This window comes from Mixophyes fleayi, chromosome 7, assembly GCF_038048845.1.
Source record: "Mixophyes fleayi isolate aMixFle1 chromosome 7, aMixFle1.hap1, whole genome shotgun sequence".
Classification (NCBI taxonomy): domain Eukaryota; kingdom Metazoa; phylum Chordata; class Amphibia; order Anura; family Limnodynastidae; genus Mixophyes; species Mixophyes fleayi.
The window spans coordinates 107,897,387-107,912,365 of record NC_134408.1 but is presented as its reverse complement, the minus strand read 5'-3'; the positions used below and the strand labels follow the sequence as shown (position 1 = coordinate 107,912,365).

The 14,979-nt window shown below is 46.3% G+C and overlaps 3 protein-coding genes across 3 annotated transcripts in view; 2 read left to right on the top strand and 1 right to left on the bottom strand.

Annotated features, from left to right (window-relative positions):
* The window catches only part of MYL1 (myosin light chain 1), a 427,496-nt gene that overhangs the window by 222,884 nt on the left and 189,633 nt on the right, over positions 1-14,979 (top strand). The gene's annotated exons all lie outside the window — the stretch shown is intronic.
* LANCL1 (LanC like glutathione S-transferase 1) overlaps positions 5,355-14,979 on the top strand; it is a 104,648-nt gene continuing 95,023 nt past the window's right edge. Inside the window, exon 1 of the mRNA XM_075180282.1 lies at positions 5,355-5,536. The gene's annotated coding sequence lies outside the window, so the exon portion shown is untranslated. The remainder of the gene's footprint in view (positions 5,537-14,979) is intronic.
* LOC142097972 (uncharacterized) lies at positions 9,466-14,397 on the bottom strand. Its single transcript, XM_075180279.1, has 2 exons — positions 13,961-14,397; positions 9,466-11,745 (listed from the first exon to the last, which is right to left on the bottom strand). The coding sequence occupies exons 1-2, from the start codon at positions 14,127-14,129 to the stop codon at positions 10,844-10,846; spliced, it is 1,071 nt and encodes a 356-aa protein (XP_075036380.1). The 5' UTR covers positions 14,130-14,397; the 3' UTR covers positions 9,466-10,843.

The window sequence follows — 14,979 nt, the reverse complement described above, 5'->3', positions numbered from 1 at the left end:
CCCTCGTACACGACTTTTTGAAGCAAGACAATGCTCATGTATGTTTCTTAAGGCCTCCCATACATAATAATTTCATGCATGCTGTGCCAGTAAATAGCAGAGCAGAGTATGCAGGGACTTGTAGTTTCACGACACCTGGAGAGGCTTAGGTTGGCCAGGCTAGGACTGGAAGTATAATGGATGGGAGATATTAATGCACTACATCCTTCCATCAAGTAGTTCTCTATGTGTAATGATTGTATCACATTTTTGGATGTGCTTGTAAAGGAAATATTTTGATATTATCTACTAATTTATATACCAATTCCACTAGCAAAAATGTTTAAGTTAGGGCAGATAGTTTGCACCCTAAACTATTAATTAATTCAGAGAATAAAGCATATTTAAATAATTTGCATCTGCCATTATCATTCTGAGATATTGATAGCAGAACAAGTATTGCGGAGGGAATTATCACCATACTACTTGTGAACTTTGCACATGTAAGTTTTTTCTGGTGATAGGTGGTGAATATTACCGCCATCAGGTATGTTGCAAGAAATAACATTGTTATCACAGTTGGTAACCCTTTGTGTGCAGGGTAAGATGAAAGAAGCGCGCCATTTTGCAGATAATAATAGGGTATTTTGCACTTTAATAAACTGTCAGGTTAGCGCATGCAAACTTTCCAATGAGGAATTTTTGATGGCAAAGTCTCAAAACCCCACCGGCATGCATGCTAATAGGGTTTTTTGCATACTGTATGGCACTGGGCATGGATGGACCACAACTTTTCAGGTTGGCAGCCACCAGGACACCATCATAAACTTCAGCATAAGAGGAGGTAGAAAGGAGAAGGGGAAGAAGGGGAAGCTGGAGAAAGTGCAGGGCAAGAGAAAAAGTTGATTGTAAGGGACACAAGGCACAGATGGTATAAAATAGTGGAGGTATAGATATGATATAAGGGGTAAAGGGAGTCAGACAGACTCACAAAGGGGAGAAAGGAATGACAGGCACCCACAATGCAGACACACACAAGCAAAGTTGTGGGACAGCGACAAAGAAAGACAGATGAAGAGACGGAGGTGTACATACAAAATTAGTGACAGGCACACAAACCAGGAGGAGGAGGGGGGCAGATACATACAAAGTGTAAACAGATATTCATACACAAAATGGGGGAACAGAGTCACACGTGGGGAGACAGAAGGAAATAAACTGGCATAGGCAGGAAAATGGGAGAGAGTCTGGCACTGATGGGAAGAAAAACTGTCACAGACTAAGAGACAGGCACAGAGATGAGGGAGAAAGTGGCTGGCACAAATAGAAGATAGGGAAAGAGACTGGCGGAAAGAAACTGGCACAAGCAGGGGCGGGCTGGGCCGGGGGGCAGCGGGGCACATCCCCCCCGGGCCTTAACAAAGAAAACTATTTTTGGCTGGTGTGATGCCTAATTTTACTTTCTTGGTAGCTGGCCCCTCCTCTAGGAGCAGCCACCTTCTCGTTGGCCTGCAGATCCGACCTCCCTCCCTAATGGTTTGGCCGGCTATTGCCGTCACATGGGAGGCGCACCACGTGATAGGTGCCGTCCCATGTCAGAAGACTGCAGAGCGCATGGCCCGGATATAACAAGGTTAGTGCGGGGGTGGTATATTAATTGTGTGTGTGTATGTGTGTATCAGCGGCAGCATATTGTATATATATATATGTGTGTATGTATGTGTGTGGCAGCATATTGTGTGTGTGGCAGCATATTGTATGTGTGTGTGGCAGCATATTGTATGTGTGTGTGTGTGGCAGCATATTGTATGCCTGTGTGGAAGCATATTGTATGTGTGTGTGTGTGTGGCAGCATATTGTGTATATATATGAGTATGGGGCCAGTATATTGTGTGCGTGAGCGAGGGCCCAGTATATTGTGTGTGCGAGTGAGGGGCCAGTAAATGAATGCAGTGTGGGTAGGGGGGGCATTAAATTAATGTATTGTGTGTGGTGGGGGGGCAGTAAATGAATATAGTGTGTGTGGGGGGGCAGTAAATGAATGTAGTGTGTGTGGGGGGGGCAGTAAATGAATATAGTGTGTGTGTGGGGGGGGGGCTGGGGCAGTAAATGAATGTAGTGTGTGTGGGGAGGGCAGTAAATGAATGTAGTGTGGGATGGAGGGGGTCTTAATATAATGTGGGAGGTAGGCTATTAATTTAATTGTGGAGTGCAGGTGGGGGCTAATTATTTGGTGCTATTTTATTTGTAGGGTGATGGTGGGGCAATTTAATTTAATAGCGGTTCCTATGAATTTATAATGGGGTCATTGGACCTCTAATTTAATGCTGGGGTGGTTTGGGAGCTATTTATTGATTGTGGCCTGTTTGTGGAAAATGAGGTCTATTTATTAAATGTGATTATGTATTATTTAATGCCTGTGATTTTTGTGGGAAATGGTAATATTTGTTAAATGTAAATGCTATTTAAATTATTTTAATGTTGTGGCTGGAGGGAGGCCTAATTATAAAACGTGGGTGCTATTGATTTATCACTGGGGGGTAAGAGCATAATACATTTACCCCCTGGGACTGGTTGGAGTTTTCTAAATTTTATGTACCCATTTTGTTTCCAAATAGGGCCTCCAATATTCCAAGATCCAGACAACCAGCACATGAGCTAAAGTAACCAGCAGCCACAAGTGGTGAAAGTGACAAGAACAGGTAGGAGAGAGCAGGACAGTCTGCCAAGTGTCCTGAATCTGGTGGGACAGTCCCAAATTTGGGTTACTGTTTCACTTAGGACAGTTGGGAGGTATGTCCCGCTTCACCGTGTACTGATAGTGAAGGCAGAACTGTGTGCACCTAACAGTAATGCACACAGTATTGCCTGTGTATTTGTCTAAAGTGATAACAATGCTACATCATAGGGGGTTACCCTGTCTAAAGTGTCCAGCCCCCCCAGAGCCTTAATCCAGCTCTGGGCCTGGGCATAAATATATATATATGGATTAAGCAACACTAAAATAGCCTATTTTTATATAGATAAATCATACTTGCCAACCTTCTTCAGCTCTCTTCCGGGAGCCTTGCAGTGGAGGTGGGCGTGAGGGGGCGGGGTGGCCAAAAGCATGTCATTTCGGCGATGAATCGGGAATCCATTTGGGACCTAATTCTGCCCACTTCACTAGGAAGTGGGGCACTTCCTAGTGAAGTGGGCAGAGTTCGGGAGATTGCCACACTCACCCGGGAGTCTCCCGGACATTCTGGGAGAGTTGGCAAGCATGAGATAAATATATATTGTACCAAAAACCACCCTTTAAGGATGGGCCGCTACTTATGGGCCAGTGCTGTGTTTGCCCCCCGGGCTACAGTCTGCCAGCCAGACAAACAGACTGAAACAGACAGGAGAAGGCAAAGAGGCCAACACAGATAAACATAAGGACACAAAGGCTGGTAAGGAGAGGGGAAAGGGACAGAAGCTGGTACTGACAACACTTGTAGTCTTCCTAAATATCCTTGTTAATTACACAAAACCTTTCCACACTTTTCCTTGTGCTATTAATACCAATGCCACTCCAGTTCTTTTCACCACTTAATTACACCCCTCACAATTACCACACTCAAGTATCAGAACCGTATTTATCATTTTTAGGTTTTGTTGCCAAAATATTTAACTGCACTGTACAATGAGAAGTTAATGATATGAGAAAATGTAATGCGATGACACAAAACAGAAGCTAAAGATGTTTAAACCCAAAGGAGCTTACACTCTAAGGGCCTGAGTCATTAAGGAAAGTAAGGCAAAAAAGAGTAAATTTTCTCTGGGACAAACCATGTTACAATGCAAGGGGTGCAAATTAGTTGATTATATTAGTTAAATACTGGTTGCATTTTCCCCCTCTAATGCAACATGGTTTTGCCCAGGTGCAAAGTAACTCATTTTTTATGCTTTGCTCTCCTTAATCATCATCATCATCATCATTTATTTATATAGCGCCACTAATTACGCAGCGCTGTACAGAGAACTCATTCACATCAGTCCCTGCCCCATTGGAGCTTACAGTCTAAATTCCCTAGGATTGACACACACTCACACACAGACAGACAGACAAAGAGAGAGACAGACAGACAAAGGGAGAGACTAGGGTCAATTTTGATAGCAGCCAATTAACCTACTAGTATGTTTTTGGAGTGTGGGAGGAAACCGGAGTACCCGGAGGAAACCCACGCAAACACAGGGAGAACATACAAACTCCACACAGATAAGGCCATGGTTGGGAATTGAACTCATGACCCCAGTGCTGTGAGGCAGAAGTACTAACCACTAGGCCACTGTGCTCTCCTTAATGACTCAGACCCTAAGAGGTTAGGGCTGCACTTACATCTGATTTGCTTTACCCGGTCACCCTTGTTTGTATATATTTTTGTATCATGTTGTGTCTTGGTTCTGTTTTTTGTATATGTAATGTACGGCGCTGCAGACCCTTTGTGGCACCTTATAAGTCAAAGATAATTATAATAATATTATAATACATAAGGTAACAGAATAACAATTGTAGCTGTTGGTACTATACCAGCAGCAAAGGTGAAGGTTGCAAGAACAGGTAGAAGAGAACTGTACAGCCTGCCAACTCATAGGCAAACCGAGAGGGGGTTTCCTAGTGCCTGGGAAACCCCTCCAAGCCTGGGGCACTGTATAATTGAGGTGGCTGGACCCTGCCCCGCTTCACACAGCTCTGCTTGAAAAGGGATAGTAGTGCACGCAGCATTGCCCATGTATATTATGGGGATAGGAAGAGTTGGAGAGCAGCCAAGCACTGTCTAATATTATAGCCACGCCCCCATGCTTGATGGTCACGCCCACTGGCGGCGTGGTGTGGAAACCCCCCTTTACAAATCCTGCGTTTGCCCCTGCAACTGTTCTGATTCTAATTGATCAGTCCTGATTTTGGGTGACTATTCTGCTCAGTCAGGACTTTGTCCCGATGTGCGGGTGAGGCTCAGACTATACACTCTATATGTACAATGCATTCTTTAGATATTACTCCCGGGAGAGTAGGCAACCATCCCGGATACTAAAAAAAATGCCGAAAATCATGGCACTGAATATCGGAGGCGGGGCATTAAGCCCCGCCCACGCTATTCAATGTCGTGAATTTTGTCATTTTATTGTTGGGGCGTGGCTATGGTGATGCAAAGATGTCACCACACCCCCTCCTACCCTTGTCACATGACCTGTCCTCCAGGATCTCCCGGAGGATAGAGTAATAGAGTTGGCAAGTATGATATTACACCACAAAGCTTGCCATGTCCTCAGTGAGCTGATCACGCCCCTCTAGTGATAAGTCAAACCTATCTGGTGGCTGGCCACACCCCTTCTGGTGGGCCATCACCATTACATTCCCATCAGTCTTTCATGCCCCACTACATTGACTGTATTCGGGGGGAAGGGGGCGATTGGGGCAATCACACCCCTAGCACCAGTGGCTGCTCACTATACTGATGTTCCTGACGGTTGATAGACAGGCATTTTCTATATCGGTGTCAATGGGGACAGCATTAGAAACTTGTTTCTGGTAAGTACTTTATATTAGATTAAATGTTGTTTTGTACATTGTCATTACTGTACAGCTAAGGTGATGAGATGTCCTTTCCAACCATATAGACTATGGGATTTAAGTCCTCAGGGGACAATGGTGAGAAAACAAACCAGCTACAATGTGACTTTACCCGAGAGCCATGGTGACTCTACCCTGCAGAGTACGTACTTTAGATATTTATACTGTGGTGGTTGTTTAACGCTATTCGCAATTTCTATGTAGAGGGCAAACTATTTTTGTTGATTTTCTGAACAGCCAAAGTCCTGTAGGACACACCCACACTGAGAAAAGTGATTCTACATTGTGCTTTATGATGCTGCAGAGCCTGTGTAGATTACAGTCACAAAATGTTTTTTATTACTATGTAGGAACAGGCGTTTATATTCAGCGACATAACTAGAGTTTGGAACAATATGTGGTTGCTTCTCTTACTTTGATGCAGAACTGAAATAACTTGTTAATGATAAATGTTTATCCTAAAACTGGTAGTTGGAAAACAGTGTAGCAGAGTTCACATCCATTTAGTACCAGTTACTAGTAATTATCTCAAGCTTAAGTTATAAATGTCATCTTTCATGTAAAGAGTGTGTGTTTGTTTTTTACAGTTATCTCTGTATTTTGATCTAATCAGACTTTACAATATACACACAGAGCGATAACTAGGCAGGTGCGGTGCTGTCGCCCAGGGCGCAAGCCCAACGGGGGAGCCATCCGCTACCTGCCTATCTGACTACAAGTGACAGACCTCAGATTCAGACTGCCGGCTGCCCGGCGCATCCAAGATGGCGCCCAGCACCCGGCTCCTCCTACATTCTAATTCTGCCCTCTGTCCCTGCAGCGTCTGATGTCATGACGCTGCTAGGGAGCAGAGCAGCAGAGAAGAGCCAGGTGCACACAGCGACGGCTGGACATTTATAAACAGAAGAAGATAGAAGGTAGGGGGGGATGTGTGCTGCTATGTGTGAGGGGGGAGGAGGGGATGGTTAGTGTATATTATATGCTGAATTTATGTGTGAGGGGAGGAGGAGTAGGTATGCTACATGCTGCTATGAAAGAGGAAGGAGAAGGGTTGGGTATGTGTTACATGCTGCTATGATAGAGGAGGAGGGGGGTGTATGTTGCTTGGTGCTATGTGTGAGAGGGGAGGAGGGGTGGTGATTTTGTATGTTATATGCTGATATTATGTGTGAGGGGAGGAGGGGGGTGTTAATATAATGTGTGATATGAGGGTAGGGAGGCAGGGTGTCTTAGTACGTGGGTGGGAGGTAGGATATTAATTTAATGGTTTAGGTGGGGGCTTAAATATTTAATGGGTGCTATTTTATTTGTGGGGTTGATGGTGGGGCAATTTAATTTATTGATGGGGCTTTTCAATTTAATAGTGGGGTCTATTAATTTAAGGTGAGGAGACGGGACCTGTAATGCTGGGGTGGTTTGGGGCTATTAATTAACTGTGGGGCTGAGTTTGGGGAGGAGGGCTATTTATTAATGTGAGTATGAATTATTTAATGTTGGGATGGTTGTGGAAAATGTTTATATTTATTAAGCTTAAATGCTATTTACTTTTTTGCTGGAGCTGCTTGGAGGGAGGGAAATAGGTTTATTTATTAAATAGGAAAACTATTATTTTAATGTTGGGGCTGGAAGGAGGCCTAATTATTAAATGTGGGTGCTATTGATTTAATGCCAGAGCTGGTTGGAGTTTTCTAAATTTCATGTACCTTTTTGTTTTTCCAAATAGGGCCCCCACATTCCAGGATCCAGATACTTTCTATGCACTGAGGTCATGCTGTGCTGTGTCTGGACATCTAATGGTAAGTCATTTTTCAGAAACTACAGGTACACACACTGGGCACGCACATACAGTACAGACACTGGGTTCACACAAAATGGGCACACACATTCTGGTATAGACACTGGGCACACATAAAATGGGCACACTGGTACAGACACTAGACACACACATACATGGACAGACACTCTGGGAACACATATATATATATATATATATATATATATATATATATATAGTCTTTTGATGAGACTGAAGGAGGTAATGAGGGGGTTTAATGAAGATGAATTAAATTAATTTATGATGTGGGGATTAATAATTAAACTGAATGAGGGAGTTAATGATTATAAAGGGGCTAATGATGAAAGTTTTTTTTTGATGAGGTTGGAGTTAACGATTTTGAAGAGGGGTTAATACTTGAAGAGAAGGGTGGTGTTGTGAGGCAGTCATAAAAATGCTCTTTATATTATATATGGTCACTAGGAAGGTATCTGTATAGTATGGCGGTCATAGGAATGCTCTTTGTATTGTATTACGGTCATAGGAATGCTCTTTGTAATGTATGGCGGTCACTAGGATATTCTCTGTATAGTATGGCGATCTCTAGGATTCTCTCTGTATTGTATGGCAGTCACTAGGAAGCTCTCTGTATTGTGTGTGTGTGTGTGTGTGTGTGTGTGTGTGTGTGTGTGTATGTATATGTGTATATATGTGTATATATATATATATATATATATATATATAAATATATATATTTTCCATAAACAAAAAACCTTACGGTTTAACATGTCCAGTTAAGGTTCCTTATACACAATCTACAATGTAAGGAAACGATTGAAACTCTTCAACTCAAACTCCAAAAAGCAATGAAATTACGATGATTAAGGCAGAAACCTTAATGGATGTGTTCCTTGCGCAATACAGACATGGAATGCCATCACATCCTATGGTTAGCTGCAGATTCAGCACTATCATGGAGTGAGATTGCTGTTACTCACAAAATGGTGGAGCTGCTAATTCACAGATTTGTGTGTTCACTGGAATACAGATGATAGTCCCCACAGCCATCCCTCTTAGTCCTGATTTATGTATGGTAATTTATATAAGTGTGTATGCAAGTTTGGAGTTACATACTAGAGCCTGATTTGTGAATGTACCGAGATTTGGCTGAACAGAACCTCATATTGAGGATTTAGTATTTACTAGTGCATAACTGAAGTTTGAGCATCAGTACTCTTATTAACTGAGGATTTGGTAAACCAGCTGGCTACTTCTGCAATAAGACCTTATTCAATTGAGGACCTTTCATTTTTACCACAGCTGAACTAATTTTGTTTCCTTAATTTTCTCTGAGCAATTATAACATCTGTGTCTATCTGTATATGCTGATTTGAGCACTGGCTGCATGTTTAAAATACTTTGTATTGTTGGCAATCCATTTGCATGAAGTTTTTACTTTATCAATAAATACATTCGATATCCTTTATTATTAAATTAAAATAAATTAGTTTTTCTTTTTCTTTTGCTGTGGGAACATATTCTTATTTTATGTATATACCCCTTGCAGCTTTGCATTCAGTTTCACTACTGAGCAGTTTACCGAGAAATATTTTATTAGTTAAGTCTTGTTGGCTTTATGTATCCTTGAATTGTTGTTAAAAGTCAGCTTAGGCCTTGTAAAGGAATGTAATGGCAAAGTTTGCTCTCTGATAACCAAACTAAGCAGAGGCTTCTCTGCCATTTAAATGTAATTCAAATATATTATTTTGTAGTTGTTTATGAAATTATTCTACTGTCCCTTTCTAAGACACAGAGACCCTAAACTACGATAAAGGTAAACTAAGAAAATGTACTACTGCTGTATGTGTGTATTCCAGTGAACACACAATCTGTGAATTAGCAGCTCCACCATTTTGTGAGTGACAGCAATCTCACTCCATGATAGGGCTGAATCTGCAGACACAGCAGTTAAAAATAGTGCAAACTAGATGGGCCACGTGGTTCTTCTTAATCCCTAATAAACAATAAAGGGCTCACTGTGTATGTTCCCACAAACTTCACATCAACCTTAAACTTTAAACATTGCATGCAAATAAAGACGCGTAGACCTGGATAAGTTATTAAAAAATGGCAGGAATTTTATTGTAAGGATTTTATATTAACTAAACCTATGGTGGCGGAGAAAGAGCACTGCGTAACAGCTCACGAGCTGATAACACAAGATCACTTAGTGGACTGGCGCAAACCGCCGTGAGTCCGCAAATCACGGGGAACAAATCCCTACATACTTAGCGCTGAGTTGGCGTCAGAGTGACTGCCCCTTACAACTCACACTGCCCTCCCTCACCGAGCCGAACAGGGACCCTCCTCACCGAAGGACCAAAAGGAGTTACTGATGCTTCAAAGGGGGCAGTGACCTACGACCAACTACCTGTGCGCCCATTAATCAGCCGCTGAACGCAGTGCCTTCCTACCCCGCTGCGCCCTACAGACGCTGCAGCCCGCCACCAACTAACCGAAACACGCCGCCACTCCCCCGCAGATCCTATCTATGAAGAGCCTCATACCCTCTTCGTTAAGGTGAACGCCGTCCCGTCTAAAAAGCTGTGGTGACTCCACCCCCAATCCCGGATGGTCGATGACTATACCTCCCAAGGACCGCACTACCTTCCGGATGGCGCTATTTAACTTCCTAACCATAACCGTCATTTTTTTTAAGGGAATGGTCGTTCTCCATGCTAATCGGGGAATTAATGCCGACCAACCAATAATGATATCTGGCCACGCCTCGTGTATTCGTCGCAGGTCCTCCCGAATTACTATGATGAGATCTAAGGACTTTCCCTTTCCCAAATCATTACCTTCTGCATGTACTACCAGTACGTCTGGTGGGCCTTGTTGTCTAATGAGCCTCGTCAACCACGGAATAATATCCGGCCAGCCTAAGCCTCTTTTCCCCCACCATCTTATAACCGTACCGCCGTGATTCGGAATAACCTTAGACCCGGGGTGGCCAGCGGCCCAAAAAATAAATGAATGACCGATGATCCACACCACCTTAGCTGGAACACCATCACCTGAAAGCAGAAAAACCGTGTTAACAACCATACCCTTAAGTTGGGAAGACAGCCAGGTTTGGTATAGGAAGGTATGAGAAGAATAGTATGCAGAAAAAAAACGGTCACAAGGAGGGGGAAGGGGAGGACACACATATGGGGGGCAGACCACCCAGGCGAAGGTAAACAACACCCGGAAAAACCCCGGCAGCACACCACTAATCAGGACTTATGCCCAGGGAAAACCGGGTGAAAATCCCTTCGCGCCCCCGCGTTAAAGCGGCGAGTGGAAAAGCCCAGGGTAGCCCACCAAATGGAGGGAGAAGATGGGATGGGTAGGGGAAATGGGATGGGACGGTTGAAGACTCAGGAGAGAACTAAATGTAGAAAAGAAAAACACTGTAAAAAAACAAAATTGATTAAACATTACAACAATCAGTCAACAACCTTGTCAATTCTAACAAATGACTTGAAAGCCGTAGATTTCCATCGCCCCAGAGCTTTTATAGCTTCGCTAGAAGAACCCGCCAAGGCAGCGGATGTAGCTGCACCGATCCTAAATGAGTGTGTCCCGTATAAGGTACTGTTTAAATTAAGGGACTGCAAGGTACGTTTTAAAATGGTCGCAAATTGATATTTTGTCAAAGGTATACCATTAGCGTGACACAGAAACAAATTGGCCTGAGGTCTTTTACTCATAAACAATGACGCTAACCTGACCGGGCAAATATGACATAGCTGCTGAGAGGTTAACTGAACCCATGAGCCCCTACCGCTCTGGTCAGTCTTTGATCTAACTATTTTGCAGGCTAAGATCCCTTCGCCCAGACTGACATGCTCCACTCTCAAACCTGACTCCTGATGTCCCCTGGACCTGGCTACCAACTCTGAAATGCGAAAGGCTCCAAAATAAGCCATGGAAAAGGCCAAACTAAATAAAAGCTTCTCGTAATTATCTAAGGTAACCAACCCCACATTCCCTATCAGATCTTCCAGAATGGTAGATGTAATCGGTAAACGAGTATCGGCATGAGAGGGACGGACTCTCCCCCAACCCCTCAGGGCCTTATTAATCAAAAATCCTTTTGTGACGTCAGGATAACCCTGCAGCTTAGCCATAAATGATATCCCGGCCAGGGTGGATGCCATAGTAGTCCTTGAATCTCCCTCAGAGTACCTATCCCACATAAAGGCTAGCATTGCATCTCGCTGACCTGCCTCGGATTGGTCCTTTTGTCTGCTGAAAAGCGACCACCGTCTCCACGCCGACTGATATATTTTCAGGGTGGAGGGAGCTATTGCCTGTTCCGCGAGCCCTCTTATGCCGGCTTGATGATCTGCCAAACACAAGGAGGACACAGGGTACCAACATCGTCCGCCTGAGGAGCCAGGCTGCGAAACCTGCTCCAATGGAAGCGAGATAACGCGTCAGCTAGGCAATTCTGCACCCCCGGGACATGTTTGGCCCTGAACGAGATGTCATACTGTAAACAGCGCAAAACTTGATCACGCAGCAGCGAAATTGCATGTTGGGCCGAGGCGCTCTGCTTGTTGATGGACTGGACCACCCCCATATTGTCGCACCAAAAGACTATGTGCTTACCCCGCAAAGCGGGAGCCCACAGTTCGATTGCTACCACAATCGGGAATAGCTCGAGGACCAACAAGTTCTTAGTGATCCCGTCCCTATGCCACTCCTCGGGCCATCCCTCCGCACACCAGTGTCCGTCGAGATAAGCCCCAAAACCGGAAGCTCCTGCAGCGTCTGTGAACAAGTTGATCTCAGTGTTTTTCACCGGAGGTGATGGCCAGATACGCTTGCCATTGAAACCCCTAAGGAAAATGAGCCATATCTGCAGATCCTCCCTAACCACTTTGGATAGACGTATGATTGCGTGTGGCCTACTCCTACCTACTGTGGCTCTTTGCAGCTTCCTACAGAAGACCCTCCCCATGGGGATAACCCGGCAAGCAAAGTTAAACCGCCCCACCAAGGACTGTATCTGCCTCAGGGAACTAGCGTTTGCCTCTAACACTTCTGCGATGGCCTCGTACATCTTTGTAACCTTATCCTCTGGGAGCCTACAGAAACCTGCCTTCGTGTCAATCTCGATCCCGAGGAATGAGAGACACGTAGTAGGGCCCTCCGTCTTGTCTGCTGCAATGGGAACGCCTAGCACCCTAAACAACGCCTCCGTGGAGAAAAGGGTATCATGACAACTCGGGGTGAAGGGGTAACAATCTAAAGGCCGATTCGATATCCACTTTGGCCAACAATGAGCCCCTGCCGCATTCCGGCACCAGGGCTAGAGCCGATTCAAACGACTGGTAACTGACTGAACTGAGATTAACGTCAATTGCATCGTTCACAGACTGACCAGCGGGATAAGACAAGTGCTGGATCAGTCTAAACTTTCCTTCTGTTTTCTTGGGAACTACGCCTACCGGGGACAAAATCAGGTTGGGAATAGGAGGGCGTCGGAACGGGCCAATCATGCGACCCAAACCAACCTCCTTGCCTATTTTTTCGTCTAGCACCTCCGGGAGAGCGAGCGCCGATTTTAGATTAACCAGAGCTGCTGTGGAAATGCTACCCTGAACCGGAAGTCTAAAGCCAAAATGGAAGCCGTCGTGGAGTAGGGCCGCGGTATCCCTATCATCAAACCACGCCAGCCACTTGTCCAGCTCGGTCAGATCAATTGGCGATGGCCCCTTGACTCGGCAGAGTCGAACCAGCGCCTCTTCCCCTTCCTCCACTTCCACGAGCCTTGGCACAATCGGTGGCTGGATGATGGCCGCCGCAGGCTGTGCAAATGTGCCTGAATCTGCAGAGTGAACCTCTTTGACAAGCCCCTGCATTGAAATCATAACACCTTCCTTTCGGGGGGAGGGCATTTTGCGCCCTCACCGGCCCTTGAAACCTCCTACCTGCGCTACCTTCCGCAGTCTGATTGCTAGGCCTCATTAACTCCAACCACATGTCAATGTCTTTCGATCCGAGAGGGAGCTTCTCTCGCCCGCTCATCCGCTTCCTGAAAAGCTTGTCATATGCTCTCCAGATTACCGGGCCATCCTTTATGAACATCCCGCTAATCAGGTGCATATACCTCCACACCTCCGCCTGCTCGCTGGGCCTGGACTCTAGGTATATTGTAGCGAAAATGGAAAAAGCATTCGCCCATCTAGAGAAGGATCTGTACTTCTCCTCCCCCATGCCCGACTTCTCACAGGCTGCTGCCAGCGCCTTCTTATCCTCACCGGTTAACGCGTACATATCCACGTACTTGCCCCTTCTGATTCTATCCCGCACACTGGGCCTAATACCGTGTGTGATTTCAAGGGATTCTACCTGCCCCAACTCGCTACGAACCGTTGTTTGATCTGTGTCTCCTGAATGGGATGCGTGCTTACTCCGCTTACCTAACAATTCAGTCTCCAACAACTTAATTAGTTTCCTGGGTCTATCACCCGAGCCAGAGGACTCACTATCGGTGGAGAGGACGGGTGAATCCAACAAGTGTGACTTATGTATAGTAGCGGAACTGGACTCACCAGCAGGAGCAGGATTCACGTCACCGACAGACGTCTGCCCTAGCGACACAGATGCGGCCTGTCCTCCTGACGTGTCCTGGATCGCTTCCTCCCTCCGTTCTGCCGTCGTCTGATCCCGAGCCTCGGCACCCGGACGGTCGCGACTGCCGACCCTCATCTCCAGATTCATAACAGTAGGCTCTGAAACGGAAAGGGGGACAGTCAGCTGAGGTCTGGGCAAATAGTCCAAGCGCCGCCGCGCCGTGTTACTATCCCTGTCTTCAGTAAAGAGGTTAGGGGCTGCCGCGCGGGCCGGACTGGGGAACGCTGAAAATTCCTCCCGCCTCCGCTGCAGGCGGCTATCCCCTAAGGGGACCCGCCCAAGAAGGGGAAGGGGCCCTGAACCGAAATTACCGCCGCTGGAATGGTGATAATCGACTACAAAATTATCGGACCTACCCCCCTGACCCCCGTAAGAAGGCCCCCCCACCCCGTACCCCGGGGAAGAGGCCCAATGAGACGTGTATGGGCGAGGCGCCGGGGGAGACATACGCTGGCGGTGAAAAGAGGACCACACCGGCGCCTGGGTACTGTCTCCAAAATCTCTTGTGTGCCTGGCGGGAAGTGTGCCCCCCCCCCCCAGATGGTGACGTTGGTCCCCGTGAGGTGGGGTGCGGGCCTGGGACATGCTAAAACCCTGATGACCCCTACCTAGATTAGACCCCCATGCAGATGCCCCACTACTATGGGGGAGAAATGGGCTGGGAGGGAAGGACAATTGGTGGAGGGCAGGAGGGTTGTGCTCTTGAGACCTAACCCTCATGGCTGGTTCAGGGGGGGTGATGGGACATAGGGTGACTAGGGCCTGGCCCAGGCTCCTGACAGGACTGGGAGCAGATCCGCCTGCCGGGGGAGGGGGGGTGCCCGCCTGCAGCTGCTGGGGCTGACCGCTGCTGTCCCTGACTGTGCCGCTGGCTGACCCTGCAGCCAAAACATCTAAGGAGGCTGCGTGGCGGGACCCGGCCGGGCGCGATGAGGCG